The 18,253-nt window shown below is 47.1% G+C and overlaps 1 protein-coding gene across 2 annotated transcripts in view; it reads left to right on the top strand.

Annotated features, from left to right (window-relative positions):
- The window catches only part of LAMB1 (laminin subunit beta 1), a 44,329-nt gene that overhangs the window by 3,344 nt on the left and 22,732 nt on the right, over positions 1-18,253 (top strand). For both annotated transcript variants that reach the window (XM_049813791.1, XM_049813792.1), the window contains 17 exons: positions 1,711-1,784; positions 3,729-3,917; positions 4,026-4,089; positions 5,600-5,802; positions 7,066-7,186; positions 7,381-7,569; positions 7,931-8,110; positions 8,513-8,625; positions 9,602-9,681; positions 12,264-12,399; positions 14,486-14,644; positions 15,461-15,588; positions 16,032-16,155; positions 16,701-16,905; positions 17,065-17,208; positions 17,305-17,536; positions 18,046-18,209. In XM_049813791.1, coding sequence (XP_049669748.1) covers positions 1,711-1,784; positions 3,729-3,917; positions 4,026-4,089; positions 5,600-5,802; positions 7,066-7,186; positions 7,381-7,569; positions 7,931-8,110; positions 8,513-8,625; positions 9,602-9,681; positions 12,264-12,399; positions 14,486-14,644; positions 15,461-15,588; positions 16,032-16,155; positions 16,701-16,905; positions 17,065-17,208; positions 17,305-17,536; positions 18,046-18,209 — 2,505 coding nt within the window. The remainder of the gene's footprint in view (positions 1-1,710; positions 1,785-3,728; positions 3,918-4,025; positions 4,090-5,599; positions 5,803-7,065; positions 7,187-7,380; positions 7,570-7,930; positions 8,111-8,512; positions 8,626-9,601; positions 9,682-12,263; positions 12,400-14,485; positions 14,645-15,460; positions 15,589-16,031; positions 16,156-16,700; positions 16,906-17,064; positions 17,209-17,304; positions 17,537-18,045; positions 18,210-18,253) is intronic.

Raw genomic sequence — 18,253 nt, 5'->3', positions numbered from 1 at the left:
CCCTCGTGTTTGGGCAGCGGGAGCGGAGCAGCCTTCCAGGAGTAAATATCCTGGGGCGGCGCTGCCAAGGAAGCACCGCAGGGCTTCCCCGGACGGAGGGTGCGGAAGGAGGAGGTTTGGGCGCAGAGCCGGGGGCTGCTGTCCTGCCTGCAGACCTCCCGCTTCCCCGTCCTACCCCGGGAGAGCAAAGCCAGGGATGTCTCTTACCCTCCAAACTGCCTTCTCCCTCCTGGGCTCCCTGCATTCCTGTATCCGTATGCCAAACAGTAAAATGAACAGCAGAAACAAGCCAGCTAGATAAAAAAAAATATTGCATGTTAGTTTGGTGGCTTTTTTTTAAAAAAAAAAAAAAAAATCCTTCCTCTGCCCTCTTTACTTTTATGGTTATGCTTTTGGCATGCCTTCATACACAAAACAAGGCATTGAGGTTTCTCAAACAGCAGTCCTACCCTGAAGCCTTAAAGCCAGCTGGACAGGATGGGATTTCTGCAAATGCACTGGCAGTAGCTGTCTTGCTACAAATATTTCCATTTTATTTTCATATACAATATTTCTGCTGCCTGGTAAAGAAGGGTTTTCACTAAATCCTTTTTAACCATTTAGATCAGCCTACAAGCTGCTTGTCTCCAGCAGCTCTCTTCTAGCGTTCCAAATAATTCATGTTTTTGCAACAAGCTTGGCAGCATTCACACAGAAAAGTTCTTAGCTCATAAGGTCATGAAAATCTCCTTCAACAATAAAAAACAAATGATTCTTTCTGTCCAATTCATGTTTTTTTCTATTCAGGCATACAGCAGAAGGGACCATTGCTGCACACTCAACATAATGTTACAGCTGGTCGAAAATTTAAGCTCCTGAATTGGTTTATTATTTTCATTTCTTACCCTTTCTCCTCTCTGTAAATCTTGATTTATTTTTTTTAATTTCTAACTACAGTATAATTAGTATCAAGCTGTTCTGAGAGGTCTTTTCACATGACAAAATAATATTTGTAACTGTTTTTCTTCCTTTTCTGTGTAGAGTCCTTGACCGTAGGTAGTCATACAGCAGAGTTTGGAAAACCTTTTGCTTCTCACCAGTTCCATAGCCTTCATGATTGCAAAGCAGGGCTGTGATAGTTGCTTTAGGGGTATTTCAAAACCAGGTTGTAAAGGAACTGTTCCTGCGTCCGGATGGACAGGATCGTCCAGAGCAAGTGAAGAAGGGTGGGAAAACAGGCCCCACCAACCATCAGTGAGATTTGGGCTGCAGAAGCTCACGCCTCTTGCTGCCAGACGGACTACGGTGCGTGAGGACAGCCTGGGGTCACCACGCAGTTCTGCGCTCAGCATCCCCATTTTTACCAGCCACTGGGTGCTTTGGTGCCAGGATCCAGTCCATAGCAGTTCCCATCTTTACCCTACATCTAGGGATGTTAGCCATGTTACGCCGTCTGAAGTAACGGCAGTGCAAGCTCACGCTTTGGGTGTAATGTGTTTGGTGCACGTGACGCACAGGAACCCCATGTGCGGTACACTCTTCAGTAGGTCCTTGGTGTCTCCCCCGTACCTCAGTAATGCACTAACTCTCATATCCCTTTTTGACAACAGAGACAACTGGCAAAGAAAAGAGTCTCTGTGCCACCGGCGTGAAGAGCTTTGGCAAAATTTAGATGTAGAGGCTGGCAGGTGTCCTTGTTTGCTGCACGACTTCTTTTCTCTGCCCCTGCAGGTTTGGAAAATGTGACTATCCAGCTGAACCTGGAGGCTGAGTTTCATTTCACTCATCTCATTATGACCTTCAAGGTAGGGAAGCCACAGCCTTACCCCGAACCTTAGAACATGAGGAAATGAGAGGTCTCGTAGTCCTTCACATCTATTTGATCTTTGGGCTTTGTCTGAGCTGTTTTGCCTGATTTTTTTAGAGCTGCCAGCCATTAACTCCTGTTGAAGTTGCACAGGAAAGCCGAGGTGTGACTTGTGGCTTGAGTTGTGTTTGAACTCCAGTGAGGCTGCAGGAGTCATACTGAAGCTGGGGTTTGTGTTGGTGTCTCTCTCTGGTGGTTGTGTTCTAGAAGATTGTTAGTTAAATCCTATAGTAGCAAGGATTTTTCTTCTTAAAAAAAAAAAAAATTGGCTGTGGTATTGGTTTTCATTTGGCAAATGGAAAGGTCTTCAGGAAGAAGGAACATCTGTACACAAAGTGTCTTTGTTTCTTTACAAACAGATGTCTTGGAATGGCAGATTATGTCCCGTACATCCTAAATCACGGGCAAGCACTAGTGGCAACCTTCAGCTGAGGTTTCAGGGGCTGCAGTTCCTGCAGGGCTAAATTCCTGCTCTTCGCATGTAGACAAATTAATCCCTTCATTCTTACACATCAGCTTTCTAGGAGAGCTGGTTCCTCTTTCCTGTGGCGTCATCGACTTGGGTTTCTCCCCCTGCCTCGAGGTGGTGGCTGAAGTGGAAGGTGGTCCTTTCTGCTGGACCCTGGCAGTGAGGGACCCCCGAGAGACCCCCTGATGCGATGTGGGTGCTGCGGCTATCGTGCCCTGGTGCCACTGGGCTTGGGCTGCTGTCAGGAGGAAGACTGCAGGGGAAAGATAGTTTTAATGATGGTTTGTTGACTTTGTTTGTGTGGTAGACACTTGAGCTGCCTTACCTCTGGGTTGCTACATTTTTTGTTGGGTGAGATACCAGTTTGTAAGTTGGGTGATATTTTCAGCCAGGAGGCAGAAAGAAAATTTCTTTCCAGCTGTGACTGAAATGCTTTTGTGCTTGGCTCTGGGAGGGCCTCCTCTGAATACATAAAGCTAATGAAGAGACTGTTGGCATTTCTTGGTGGGTGCAAGCCAGGTGTTAATATCTGCTTTTTGAAAGGCAGCGCATAAATTGAAACAGAAGATTTTTAGGTCAGAGGGATTAAAAATCTTCAAAAAATCTCATTAGCTGGTGGTTCTAGAGTTGAATATGTAAAGGTAAGAAGGACGGTGGTTTGTGTGAAGCAAATGCAGCCTGCTGGAGTCTGGGCAAGGCCAGCTGGAGGAGGGTCGCTGCGGGTTGTGGGAGTCAAATGTAGCAAGAGTGGATGAAGCCAAACCTCTCAATCTCCTTAAAGAAGAAGGTTTTCTTAATGCAGCACAGAGGATGGCTGGCGCTGGACAGGAGAGATACTGCAAATGGTAGTGTGATCAGACAAAGAGAGGTGGGCAATCCCAGGGCTTCTCTGAGCATCAGAGGTAACTGCTCAGCAAGAGCTTCTGGGCATCAGAGCTGGAGGGGAAGCACTGAAAGTGGCCTCCGGGTCCCCGAGGCAGGAGAGGAGGCCCATTAGGTCCTTTGCAGAAGATTAGGCAAGGAGGTACAGCAAGGAAGAAGGCTGTGCTGCTTTCCACAAGCAGTGGAAAAAATCCTTTTGTCTCCCTAAAGCCCTGCTTTAACTCCCAGTTTTGAGAAAAGATTTGGAATCCAAAAAACTTAGAAGTTTGCTTATTTATTTAAACATGTTGAAGCACTTGGCCACTGAGTGCTGTCTTTTTAAAGATGGGTAGTCTGTGGTTTGATATGTGTTATTTCAAAGATCTGCCTCTGAGCAGAAAGTGGGATATCAGCAGAAAAATATTTCCAATATTTCCAAATCTCAAAGAGATTAAAATCCAGGCATGTGGATTGTTGACACTTAAAAGCACTCAATGTAAATGCAAGTAATCATTAACTGAATAAAATCTCTTCTGGTTTTCTCACTATTAGACATTCCGCCCTGCTGCAATGTTGATAGAAAGATCATCTGATTTTGGAAAAACATGGCAAGTGTATAGGTACTTTGCATATGACTGTGAGAGCTCATTTCCTGGGATTTCAACTGGACCCATGAAGAAAGTTGATGATATCATTTGTGATTCCCGGTACTCTGACATTGAACCTTCAACGGAAGGAGAGGTCAGAGGGTTTTTTTTCCAATATGTTTATTATATAGGCTTTTTCCGTACAAATTCAGATTCTCTTATTTTTAAAGCTGAATCTTTCATTGTACCATTTTTTCTCCAGGTAATATATCGTGTTTTAGATCCTGCTTTTCGAATTGAAGATCCATACAGTCCAAGGATTCAAAGTATGTATGCAGTTACCTTCCGGACTCATTAGAAAGCATTTCTGTACTTAATTTGCTTACAAAAACCAGTAAGCCACAAATAAAGTCATGCATTAGCCCCGGTAACAGTTTTGAAGTCATATGAATACATTTGTGGTATGGCTTCTTTTCCTGACTTACACAGTGACATGCTGGGAAATAACGATCAGTGTTGTCAACTCAAGTGATTGCTCTTATATGCATCATTGTAGCTGGTCCTTTTCTTAATTGATCAGGGATTTACTTTCATTAAGAACCCCCTCTCCCCAAAATACATGCAGTTGCTGAGAGAAACCTTGGAACGTGATCCCATAATTGTACAGTATTCAGAAAGCAAAGAAACAGAACTACAAAGGTACTTACATCATTTTGCATTTCTAGCTAAAATCAAGGGGGTTGTGGTTTACTTTTTAAAACATTTGAGTCATGACATTAGAGCGGTTGGCTGTAGTAGCAGTGCATGGCTGGACCACACAGATGCGGTCATAAAACACAAATTACTGTAGCATTCATGTACGGTCATGACAGTCCAGGAATGCAAAGGTAGAGACATCTGTTGCTGAGCATTGCTCAGAGAAACCTTGTGGGGCATTTGCCCTAAGTAGGGAACTGCAGTGCTTGGCCTTAAACTTGACCTCCGGTTTAATATGCATTCTCAGTTTCGGTTCGCGTCCTTCAGTGTAAAGCTAACTGGAGCAGAAGAAAATATGTGAAGTAGAAGAGTGTCTGCTAGTTCCTATATCAGTTGGATGTTTTTTTTAACCAACATTTTAAAGGAGAAACTCTGCTTTCATGGGCTTGAAGTGCTTTTTCAAGCCTAGTTTCAAGGCTGTAAGAAATTACACAGGATTCATAATATCAAAGTGAACATGTAGACTGAATTAATTACTGCAATACTGTCCTCCCATGGATTATCCCTCGAGAACTTCTCCTTTGTATTTGGTCAGTGATGGGGTGTTCCTTCTTTCAGCAAAATGTGTCTAATTATATTTGCTAGGAAAGTTGGGTGTATAAGAAAGAAGAATTATTTGTGTCTTTTTTCCAAGATTTTTTCAAAGGCTCATAGCTATTAAAGCTCCTGGCCCACTTGTCAGCAGTTCCTTAAAATCAGGTCCTTGCCCATCTTAGATTTTAAAGCCCCAAAGAACCAGTGCCTTTTTTGGTGGTACTGTTGTGTGTGCCTTTAATATTTGTGTTTGTACCTGTGTATGTCTACAATAAAATAGACTAGTATTTTTTAATTAAGCTTAAACTAACTTATACAGTGATCAACCTGTAGTAAATTAATGTAATATTTTTTTTAATTTGGGAGTATGAAGTGATGTGATCTGTAGTTTGTAAGTGCTGAAATTAAATCTGATCTAATCTGCCCATAGGAAGTGTGCTTGGGAAGTCACTCCTGGCTTCCTCCCATTCAATACAGTATCTGGTAAATAATTCCAAAATGGAGTTTGTGTTTTGGTGTTTTTTTGTGTGTGTGTGTTTCTTGCAGACCTATTAAAGATCACAAATCTGAGAGTCAAATTCATCAAGCTGCACACACTGGGAGATAATCTCTTAGACTCTAGGATGGAGATCAGAGAGAAGTACTACTATGCCATCTATGACATGGTGGTTCGTGGGAACTGTTTCTGCTACGGACACGCCAGCGAGTGTGCGCCAGTGGATGGCTTTAACGAAGAAGTGGAAGGAATGGTAAATACTCACACTTTTCTGCATAAAGCTGTTCCTGTCTGTGCCTCTTAAGTAATTTAAACACTTTCCCCACTCCCCACCCTTAATTTTCAAACAAGAAAAACTTTAAGACTATTACTCCTCAGCAAACTTATCTGTCATTATTGGTGTTAACCAAGCACAGGGAGCTCAGATTAGGTGAAAATTGTTTTAGCATTCCTTTTCTAATTATGTTAAAGAGCTGATGAAATTAGAAGGCTGGAATGCTGAAAGGGGAGTATAACCTTATGGGGCCAGAGACAGGTGTGTGGGTCAACTTGGTACCCTAAAATTGAAGTGAATAGAGGCATCAAAGGATGAAACACCTTTGTGAATCAAACACAACCTGTGTTTTTATCAGTTGTTATCAGCTGAGAAGTTGAGTCTGTAGCCCTAATTAACAGCAGGCTCTGAAGGAGAATCCCGCTGCCTGCATTGTATGCTGCTGCATAAGTGCCACATTGCTTGTGGGTTCTGGTTTTCCCCATGATTTTTGCCTGACAAGCAGTAATAGCACCTGTGTTAATGAGTGAGTTATTAACTGGATGAGAACGTGGAGACATACAAGGAGGTTGTGTGGGTTATCCCAGGGGCCAGGTGTGCTCCATTGCTCTGTGCTTTCGGTGAGTGTCTCCACCTGAGCAGCAGCAAAACTGGCTTTGCCTTTAAAATTATGGCTCCAGTGCTGGTAGTCCCTGTTGTCTATGGCAGCAGCTGTCACACAATCACTGTTGGTGTACTCAGTGCTTCTTCTGTACACGTGTAAGGCAAAGTCTGGTGTTGATGGATAAAACCCATCCAAACTGTGTGTTACCTTTGCTTTGAGAACAAAGGTAGGGCTGGAAAGAAGGTGCTGGGCTAGTGATGTTCTGATACATGTAGATGCACATTAATAGCTAATTAACAGCTAAGAAACAGCTAACTTTTAGGTCAAAGAGGCTTTTGTGATCATTGAGTTGGAACTGTGCTCTCCTTGTTCATGTCTGAAAGTGTTTATTCAGGCATTAGTTCCAGTAGGGAAAGAAGGACAAATTTGTATGAGGACATTCTTACCTTGGCAGGTAAAGGACGTTCCTGTGGCCTTTTATTTCTTCCTACATGCAATTACATGCATTAAAGTCTCCAAAAGTCTATCCATTATGTACTAGCTATATTTTGCATTAATTGGAGCATGGGGGTTTTTTTTCCCCCTTCCTCTTTTATAACCAACTATATTCCTCTTCTTCTTTTTTTTTTTAATGACAGGTCCATGGGCACTGCATGTGCAGACATAATACCAAAGGGTTAAACTGTGAACAGTGTTTGGATTTCTACCACGACTTACCCTGGCGACCCGCTGAAGGCCGCAATAGTAACGCATGCAAAAGTGAGTTTGAGTAAAATGCAGAACTAGAGACTGGTGTGAGCACTACCTGTTGTTATTTGGATAATACCTGTTGTTATTATTGTAACAATATATGAAGTCCTGCATGTTCCTTGGTTGACTTTGGTGTGTCTTTTCTGCAGACCTGCGTCTCCCCTGGGACCAGGCTCTTACTTTGCTTTCTGTCTTTGTCACAGAGTGCAACTGCAATGGCCACTCCAGCCAGTGCCACTTTGACATGGCTGTGTACATGACGACGGGGAATACCAGCGGGGGAGTGTGTGATGACTGCCAGCACAACACCATAGGACGCAACTGTGAGCAGTGCAAGCCCTTCTACTTCCAGCACCCAGAGAGAGATCTACGGGACCCCGATGTCTGTGAGCGTAAGTGCAGCCCCACTCCCCGGGGTGGGAATGGCCGTGGCATTCTGGCCATGACCCCCAGGTCTTTCCCTGGAGAATTTAGGATTTCCTGGCCTTCTTTTGGCCAGTGCTGTGCTCCCGAACAAAGATCCTTGAGGGAAGGTGGTTGTCTTGGAGGTCTTGAGCGAGCCTGGCTGGGTTTTGTTTTCTCTTTGAGAATCTGGAAATTTGTGTGGTCATTACGTGTTCAACCCATGTCATGTCTAATACTTGCAGGAATGATGCACTCCCTCTACACAGCAGCTGAGTTTAAATAATTCAGTGTGAGACAGCCTTTTCTTTTGTAGCAGTTAATAAAACACGTGCGATGCTTCCTTCTTAGCTTGCAACTGTGACCCAGCTGGCTCCCAAAATGGTGGCATCTGCGATCGCTACACTGATTTCTCCACTGGCCTCATTGCCGGACAATGCCGTTGTAAATTATTTGTCGAAGGGGAGCGCTGTGACCTCTGCAAAGAAGGTTTCTATGGCCTGAGTGCCGATGACCCAGCAGGTTGTCAGTGTGAGTAAAAACATATGTTCCTTTATGTGTGATCAAAAGCTCACTGAGGAGCTGTTAGAGCTGGGAGAAGTTGGTTTGTGGGGTTTTTTTTTCCCTTTGTTTCATGTTTTTGCTAAAGGAAAAGCATTCTTGTAGATCTGCCGTAGCTTGGAGTCCATCTGTCCTTAAAACTCAGTTCCCCAGCTGATCCTTGTAGTGTATTCAGTGGAAATAGCAGAATCCTCCTTATTTGTTTTTAATTATAAGTCTCTAAGCCAGGGAAGTTTTACTGAGATGGGTGGTGGGCAAAGTGTGCAATTAATCTCTGTCCTGGGGAATTCAGGGGAAATTTAAGTTGGATGCTGTCTAAAATGTAACTCCAGTCCTGTGTTTTGACCTACCTATTTGTATTTCCCAATCTAGCTTGTGAGTGTAATCCTCTGGGTACCCACCCCGGGGGGAATCCTTGTGATTCGGAGACAGGAAACTGCTATTGTAAGCGCCTGGTGACAGGAAAGCAGTGTAATCACTGCCTGGTAAGTAGCTTACTGTAAATTAAATTACGAGACACTGGTGTGAGGGAGGCTGGCGTGTGGAAAGTGTGGAGCAAGGTGCTGGCTGCCGTCTCTGCCTGCAAGTGGGTATCTGGCATTCAGGCTGGAGCGGGCACCTCAGGATGTCAGGAGCCGTGAAACACACTGTGTTACAGGGAGCTGGGAGGCACATCAAGGCAGACAGGAGCATCCAGATTTATTCCCGGGACCATAAGGAGTGAGACATTAGGATACCTGTAGTGGTTGCTCTGTGAAAATGAGTGATGTGGGGCAGTTCTTCTGGAGCCCTCACTGGGGTGAAAGACAAAATGGTCAGAGAAGCAATGCAAAAAAATTGCTTTCTATACATGCCGTTATTTTAGGCAGGGATTACTTCATACACATACATTTCCATATAGTGTTTATGCGTGCTGGAGTGTTACAGCAACACGCTGTCAGATAACTGGATATGTTTGTATAAACACTGGCAGTCTGTCTTATCTAACAATGAACTCCATGGAAAAGCTAAACAGGTCTGTCTGTCTGTCTAGCAAGCAAGTTGCAGAGTAGTAGCCCTGCAAGGGCAGTGCCCATCACAAAGTCCCACTGCCCCACATGTGGCTTTCTGCTCTGGTGTGATGTACTGGGCTGTGATTTTCCAAGCCCTTCATGGGTCAGGAGCCCAAACTGGTGTAAATGGTGCAGTAGGAGTGAGGTCTCTGAGCTTGAGTCCTCCTGAATCTTGCTTTTAAAGCTAGGTAGAAAGATGGGGTTTTTTTCTCAAGCCCTTGAGATGGTCAACAAGGTGGAGGAAAGCAGGGGGGAGGTTATGGGGGTAGACCCACAACCAGGGGAGCAGGATTCATGGGCTGGGGGGCAGTCTGGGGTAGCTTATGCTGAGTATTTCAAAATGTACCTTTGGGGTAGATGGGGTTAAATTGGCACTGGGTTACAGCGCTGGTGATGTTTCCTCCCACAGCCTGAGCACTGGGGCCTGAGCAATGACATGGATGGATGTCGGCCGTGCGACTGTGACCAGGGAGGAGCGCTGAACAACAAGTGAGTCTCAGCCCAGTTACCCTCCTGTAATCATTCACCCCAGTAGTTTTGTTTTGTTTGCAACCGCAACATCCAGGACTCAGTGTGCTCTGGAGGAGGATGTTTGGGACCATCGTTCTGCTCCAGAAAGTGTCAGGTCTTGACTGTGGCAAGGGGTGACAGAGGCAACCATGTCTTTTCCATGCTGAGCCGCCTCCATTTGTGCCACTGGTGCAGGTGAACATGTAGAACTGGTTTTAGTGTAGCTCTGCCTTTGGTCAGCCAGGGTAGGAGCCAGCCATGGATTGAGCTCTGCCTTGGCTGTAACCTGGGTTATGGTCCCTGTCAAAGCTTTGCTCTTACAGGATCAAAGCAGGAATCAGGTGGTAACGTGGGCTGTCAGGCTGGTTCTTGGTTTGCTCCCGAATTGGCACTTTGGCCAGTCTGTCTGTCTGTCGACCAGCACTGGGGGAAGCGTGCTAGCTGCACAGCACTGCTGCATTGCCCCAGTGGTGCTGCATGGGATGGGGTGTGGACCTGGAAGTGCCCATTGGGGAGCTGGAGATTTTTCAGAGAAAAGCACAGGTTTTGGCAATGCATCCGTCAGTAAGAGTGTGGAAAGTCCTGGCTGAAACGCCTGGTCAGAGGAGTGCTGCATAGCCAGACTGCTCCTCTGACCAGAGCAGTTTTCTGTGCGTTAGGTGCACGTCTGACCCCAGGCTTTTCAACAACAGCACGTTCCTTCATTCTTTTTTTCCCCCGCTCTTTCCCTCCACAAACCCTTTGAAACATCCTGCTTTTGTCTAAAGCCACATAAGTTTCCCAAGGGGGCGGACGAACTGTTTCCCACTGGTGCCCACGGGACCACACCAGGGGAGTTTGGGACTGGTCCCGGTGTGACTCCTGTAAGTTGTCACAGCCTGCAGACACCCCATCTGTGGCCGGGATCGCCATGGGAATGTCCTGCGGCCTGCCTCTCCCCTGCACTCCTGAGTGAATTATTACCCCTTGGCAGACAGCGGTGTGGTTGTTAGTGATTGTTTACTCCTCCATGCTTGCTCCCTCCGCACAGATCGGTTACGCCACACACCTCGTAATGGTTCCCCCAGTGCAGCCACTTCCAGGGGCTTGGGGTACGGCTCAGCCACAGCCCAGCAAGGCTTTGCAGCCCGTTTCCCATGTGCTGAGCCCAGCGATTGCAAAACCATGTGGGGAGGGGACATGTGGTGTCCTAGCAAGGGCAGTGAGCAGCTGTGCTGTGCTTTGCTCCGGCCGCAGGAGAGCCGCGAAGCCTGGCTCCGGCTCCCGGCTTCGCGCTCTAACATCAGCGGGAAGGGGGAGCTTCGCCCTCGCCCGCCGGGGGTCCTCTCCTTAGCTGCCAAATTGCCGACTCCTGGCTCCCGTTCAGGGTGTGGGATGCAGCGCCTGGGGCAGCCACACCTCGCCCGAATTTCATCCCTGCACTGTAACCCAGGCAGTGGAGTCCTTGCCATCCCCGGAGGGCTAACTTCCCAGCTCCCCTTCTGGGGCAGCTAGGGCACTTCTGGCATCTCAAAGTGGACATTTAAGTGAATCTCTGCATTTTCAAAAGTGTTTTCAGTTAAAAATTACTCTTAGAATGGGAGCTTGAGAAGCCTGGAGATTTTCCATGGAAACCAGAGGGGTTTGACTTCAGAAAATGTTTCTAAATTCCACTCAGATTTAAAGAAAGGGGCCTGTTTTGATGGACCAAAAAAACCTTCCTATGAAAAAGTGTGACCAGGCATGTGCAAAAATACAGCCTGCCCAAGAGATCTTCATAATGCTGGGCGGACTCTCTGGGGACAATAAAACCACCAAAAGGCAGTTTGGGGATAGAGCTCTATTGAGAAAAGAAAATGGCTCCGTATGAAGGAAGTGGAGCTGCTGTATGTCACCCTGGGCAGACCTTCTGCATTCCCCAGTGATGGCTTGGTCTGTCCCATGTCTTTGGGTGTGTCTGTCCTACTTTAAAGCAGGCAGGCATGGTTTTCCCCTATGTGTAGCTGCTGGTGGGCGACCTCTTGGGTCTAGCTTTGCAGCTAGACATCCCAGGGCATGCAGGGTCATGCATGTTCTTGCTTTTGCCTGAGCCCGTAGAAGCAGATACACTGCTTGCATGGCTTGCAAGCCTGGTGCCGAAGGCTGCCCTCAGCTTGCAGGACAGACATGCCTCTTGGCTACGTCTGTAGTAGTAAGTGAAGCTCTCCCAGGACTGCTGTCTGGCCCCAGGGAACCACCTGCATCCGTAGCATGAAATCTTCTTGCCATCCAAACAGAGGAAACCACATGCAAACTGCCTACTGGAAATTGTCCCTGGCCTGTGCTCACTCCCAGCCTGAGCCTAGGAGTTGTTTGGGAGAATGATAGTTGGGTTGAGCCAAGACTGCTCCTGGGACTGTGCTGCCATTTTAGCAGTGCAGATGGTCCAGCTGCAGAGCCTGAGAACATCTCGTGTCTAGACACAGCTGTGTCCAGAAGTGCTTCTCCTCTTGTGTTACTTAAAACGTCAAAGCGGAAGATAGCTCTAGCACTGTCTCGGCATAGCCAAGATGTGTTGTAAATTCATTGCTCTTCCATTTTAGCTGCTCAAGTCAATCTGGCCAATGCGAATGCCGGCCCCACATGTTTGGACGTCAGTGCAACCAGGTGGAGCCTGGCTATTACTTCATTTCACTCGATCATTACATCTACGAGGCAGAGGAAGCCAGCTTGGGTCCCGTGAGTAGCAGTTTTAGGGGGCTGGTGTGTCTGGACAGCTGTGGGAAAATGGCTTCACCATTTGGGTGTTGGAAGCCTCTGTTTTATACCAAGTGTTTGGCAATTAAAATGTGGAAAACACAAAACTGAATTGTATCAGAAAACTCTCAACCTGTAGCTCTTCAATCTTAGTATCGATAAATAACGGAGTAATTTAGGGGGGGAAACTCCCATTTTTCATTGTAAACCTGTTTCTTTGATCATGACTGTACAGTTAATTTCCTGTCAGCATCCCTCTCTGTACCCCGCTGCATATGCACCCACTGCATGCACTTTTCCTTCCACTCTTATCTCAAGAGCAGTGAGACACCAACACTGGCTCTTCTTTTTGGTGCCACTGAAACCGGGAGGAAACAAAGCACGCATTTAATCACACTGCCGTGACTTTTAGAGTTTCTGTACATCAGTAGCTTTTCTTTTATTAATGACTAAAACTGTAGTTGATTGTGCAAAAACCTGTTTTTGTAAGTGAGGTTGCCTCTAGTTTGTTTTGCCTTCTGGCATGGTACATCAGGGTCTCTGGCTCTTTCTGTTTAGTGTGGCACAGCCTGGCTTTTAATTCATTAACAGCAGCTAGGTGATTACATCAATTATTTTTGTGTCCAGCAAGGAGCCAGGAGATGAGATAATGGTTTCTCTAAAGCAGCAGATCCTTGTCTGCCTGCAATTGGGGCATTTAGTTGTGATTTATTTATTTCAGGCAAAATGCAGCCACTTTGCAGTTTCAGCCAAGGCAGAGGATTTTTGCTCTTAGGTAACCGCAGAGAGGGAAGATGATGCAGAGCAGAAGTTGGACTGCAGTGGAGGGCATGTGAGCTGGCACAGGGGTTTTGGTGCATTTGTGTCTGCCTGACTGGAGAGGTGGTACCCGAGGCCTCACTGAGGCTTGGGGATGGAGGAGCCTGGTGTGAAAGCCCACCTTGCCGAGCAGAGAGGGGATGTGCCAATGGTTTGCCTTTTGAAACCTTCGGAACAAACCATTTTTAAAAATGCCAATATTGAAAAGCTTTCTTACAAATCTGGCAGAATAAAATGTTGAATTCCCACGTAGGGGCCCAGCACAAGACAAAATGAAGTGGCACAGGGTTGCAGGGATTTACAGGCAGTGCCAAGCCCTGCGCTGCCCACAGCTGCATGCCCTCACTCACGTCCTGCCTGCAATCCTTTCTGGGGAGCTCCAACACTTTTTGCAAAGCCAAGGGTAATAACTTATAGCCAGGCTCTCTTCAAAGAGTGTGAGAATACATGAGGGGACATCCTGCAGTGATATGTATATATAGAGAGACATTTCCTATATTTTATCCCTTTCTACTGAAGCAGTTTCCTTAGGAATGCACAGGATGTTGTTCTATGGAGAGAACTATTCATGGATGCAGAGATATTTGAAACGGGAAGTTTGAACACCGCACATTTCCATTTTCTGTTGCCTTTTTCCTCTTCTTTGCTTTATATAAAGAAAAGCAGATAAACCCCTGGCACCTCGGACTGAAAGGAGTGACTACATATTGATTTGGCTGTTAAATATCTATCAATGATTAGGATCTCTGTTATTTAGTGACACCCTACTCATGATGGCTGTGATCTGCTTTTTGAATGTTATCCTGAGCAGTGGTTTGGTTTGGAGCAGCCCCGTGTAGTCAGGAAGTAATTAGCACTCAGCTTGGGCAGTTAATAGAGCAGTTATGTGCCACTGCAGTAAATGCTACAAGTATGATGTGAAAGTCCTTACGGTGAATGAGATGTCATAGCTAGTAGATTAGTTACTCAAGTTTCTAAATTTAATTCTCCACCATAACAGAGAAAGGATGAAGAGTCGTGCAGTGTTGTTTTATTTTATCTTTTTTGCTTTTTGTGTATTGTTAAGTGGAAGGGCAATGGTGTGCACGCATATGGGTTTAAAAGACAATTTGTGTTCACTGGGATGCAAATGATGGATGCTGTGATCCAGAAGTGTGACCCATCAGCAGAACTCTTCACTTCATGCACTTCCATGGGGCTTGCAAATTTAATGGATCAGTGTTAAAATCTCTGTTCCCTGTTTTTGTAGGGAGTAAACATAATAGAGCGCCAGTACACGCCAGACCGCACACCGTCATGGACAGGCATAGGATTTGTAAGGGTCCCTGAGGGCGCGTACCTGGAATTCTACATTGACAACATCCCCTATTCCATGGAGTACGATATTCTGGTCCGCTATGAGCCACAGGTGGGTCTGTGAGTACGGGCATTGCTGCCTCTTGGCAGGTGTTGGCTATCCTGGTGCACGACTGACAGGAGCCTGGCGCTTCCAGGAGTCACCAAGACTCAAAGACAAGGATGGACACTCAGTTAAATGTCTGAGATATGTGAAAATCCAAGATGTTGACTATTACTAGTATTATTTGCTTTACAGTTTCTTTCATTATTGCATTGTTTCAGCACCTGTTTAATGAGCAAATTAAAAACTCCTGTCAGGACAGATTAGAATATGAATTTGGCACTAGCCAGACTGCCTTCTAGTGGGTGGAAACCCTGTTATGCGCCTTAGGAGACAAATTGCCTGTCTTGGCGGTTCAATGCCTGCAGCCGAGAGTTTGCAAGCAGTCAGTTTTGGATGCGGATAATTCACAGAGTGATGGGAAAGAGAAAATCCCCTCAGGTCCTTATCTAGAGCTTGGCGGCAATTGACCGCAGTGAAATACTCAGGCGCAGTACCCAGAGGTGGGGGGAGAGGAGGTTGCCAAATCGCTGCTGATGCTGTGCTGTCGATGGGGCTGCTGACCACCTACACCTAGTCACGTTTTTTGGGAGGGAGGGAGAGAGGCTGTCATGCTGGAGGATGCCCGGGGCACTTGCCTTGTCTTGTCTCAGTGCAAACTTGCAGCTGGTAGATGCCCCGTTGGTGCTTGAGCTGCAAGCCCCATCCTCCCCAAAGCACAGTGACCACCCCGTCTGCGCACATGCTTTTCCCGGCCTGAGCTCTGGATGCTCCTGGGAGCTTACGGCCATTGCTTGATGCTGATCAGCCTTTTTTTCCCTCCAGTTGCCAGATCAGTGGGAAAAAGCTGTGATCAGCGTCTCGCGCCCAGGCAAGATTCCCACGGGTAGCCGGTGTGGCAATACAGTTCCTGATGATGATAATCAGGTTGTCTCACTGTCACCCGGCTCCAGGTAGGTATAACTGGGTGGGCCAAAAAGAGAAAAAACACTTTAAAAATTGAAACAGAGTAACATCATGTTTTCAATTTGCAGTGGCCTCTATGAAAATGGATGAAATTTAATTTCCAGTGGGTTATAAAAACGTATTTAGTATTGTGTCCATAGACTCAAAGCTTCTAAGTTTATTCTTGTTTTCTGATTTGTTTTGTTCACTGAATAAAGAGGCAGCGAAGTGTTTGCACAGCCTGTGAGTGAACATCTGTATGACTCTTTACCTTGCCGATAAGCTTTTCCGGTTCTGACTTGCACAAGCCTCCAAACCGCCTTTCACATGTAGCTTTTGTTCTACCCGGTCTTGGCTGCTTTCCGTTATCTCAATTGCTTTATAGGGCCATCTGAAATGCTTTATGGTGCTAGACATTTGAAGTAAGAATTGTTTCCTGTTCCTAATCCAGATACGTCGTTCTCCCACGGCCCGTCTGCTTCGAGAAGGGGCTGAATTACACCATCCGCCTTGAACTGCCCCAGTACTCCTCAGTGGATACGGAGACGGAGAGCCCATACACGCTCATTGACTCTGTGAGCAGAAATTATTTCAGGGATGTTCTGGGGTAAAAGTGTGTTTAAAAGCCTGAAAGTTTGCATCTCTTCTGGCACATGTCTGTGTAAATCCAAAGTAATATTTTACAGTGTCATTGCTTACAGCTGAAGCCAGATTTTAACTGAACAATGTAAAGCAGCATAGGTTTCTTCAGTCGCAAAGTACTTGGGTTGTTTCTCTGCTAAGAGGCTTTTGCTGTATTTCACAGGACTGTAGCTAGTTCCACAGGCCTTTGGTTTCTTTGGGGAGGCTAATGTGTGCCATGTATGTCATGAATGTCAGCATCAATCTTTTTCTTTTGAATGGATAGAATTTGGTAGACTTGGTAAGAATTTGGTAGATACCAGAACTATTCCACCAAAAGCTAGAGAAATACTGTCATTTCCCTTCCAAATTGTGTCTGGCTGTTTGCTTTTTTGGCCAAAAAAGGATGATAGGAAGTGGGATAATACTGAATTTTCGTAATTTGGTTGGAGACTATTTATAAATAGTGACACTTTGTCTTTGTAAAATTGTTTTGTAGCTGGTTCTCATGCCATACTGCAAATCACTGGACATATTCACAGTGGGAGGCTCAGGCGAAGATGTGGTCACGAACAGCGCTTGGGAAACTTTCCAAAGATACCGGTGTCTGGAAAACAGCAGGAGCGTTGTGAAAACCCCCATGACGGATGTCTGCAAGAACATCATATTCAGCATTTCTGCGCTATTACATGAGACCGCGTTATGTACGTAACCATCTGCTTCTAGGGCGAACCGCACCTGGAAGCTGAATGGCGCTTGCAGGCAGAGCGGTTTGCGTGGGGAAGGCATGTGCATGACACAAGGCAGGTGGTTCATGTCCTGCGCCGTGGTACTCACTCCCCCCAATGCTTTTCTCTGCTCAGCATGCCAGTGTGACCCCCAGGGCTCCCTGAGTTCAGTGTGTGACCCCAGCGGAGGACAGTGCCAGTGTCGTCCCAACGTCGTCGGAAGACAGTGCGACAGATGCGCCCCTGGCACCTTTGGGTTCGGGCCGAGTGGATGCCGACGTATGTTAAGCCCGTAGCTCTGGGCTGCGCTGTGATCGGGACCCTGCGTTTAGGGTTTGCTGTAGAAACACAGCCCCTCTCACCCTCTTCTTGCAGCGTGCGAGTGCCATGCCCGAGGCTCTTACAACGCCTTCTGCGACGCAGAGACAGGCCAGTGCCACTGCTTCCCTGGGGTGTATGGGCGGCAGTGCGACCGCTGCCTGCCCGGCTTCTGGGGCTTTCCCAGCTGCCAGCCCTGCCACTGCAATGGCCACGCTGACGACTGCAGCCCCTTCACTGGGGAGTGCCTGAGCTGCCGGGACCACACGGCGGGGCACAACTGCGAGAGGTACGGTGTGCGCGCCCTGTCCCTGGCCCCTCTCCCTCCTCACAGCAGGATTGGCGCAGCAGCTGTTCCCCTGTGGTGCTGGTGCTCAGGGGGGTGTGAAGCCATGGGGGAGAGTGTCTGGACCCTGGGAGCCAGAGCAGCACTGGTGGTCCCGGAGGAGGATGGGAGTGGGGACCCCCTCGTCCCTGCCCACAGCCTTGCGCCTTCCAGTAGTGCCTGCCCAGGTGGCTGAGAGCATGTTGCAGGACCCCAGGGCTTCAGAGAGACTTTCGCCATTGCAAGCCTCTTGAGAGACACATGCCTTGGATCTCCCGCTCTTACACTGGTGTAAGCCAGGAAAATTTGCCTCTGTAAGCACAGCTGCTTGGAGTGTGAGTGGCATGGGAGAGCCATAAGGATGTTTCTGCCCTTTGATTCTTCACAGTGGTTGAAAAACCTGAATGTAGTTATGGCGAGGCCGCAGTCTCCTTGCCTGTGGTCCCCTGCATGCTGTGTACCCCATTGTGCAGGTGCCAGGCTGGCTACTATGGAGACCCCGTCCTGGGATCAGGCGACCACTGCCGCCCCTGCCCTTGCCCTGATGGCCCCGAGAGCGGACGCCAGTTTGCCAGCGGCTGTTACCAGGATCCGGTCACGCTGCAAGTCGTGTGTGTCTGTAGTGCGGGATACATAGGTACTTCGCGGGTGTGCAGAGGGGGGCTGGTTGGGTTGGACCTC

Source organism: Accipiter gentilis, chromosome 11, assembly GCF_929443795.1.
Source record: "Accipiter gentilis chromosome 11, bAccGen1.1, whole genome shotgun sequence".
Lineage (NCBI taxonomy): Eukaryota > Metazoa > Chordata > Aves > Accipitriformes > Accipitridae > Astur > Astur gentilis.
Note: the sequence above shows the minus strand (reverse complement) of the source record. Positions and strands in the feature narration are given on the sequence as shown.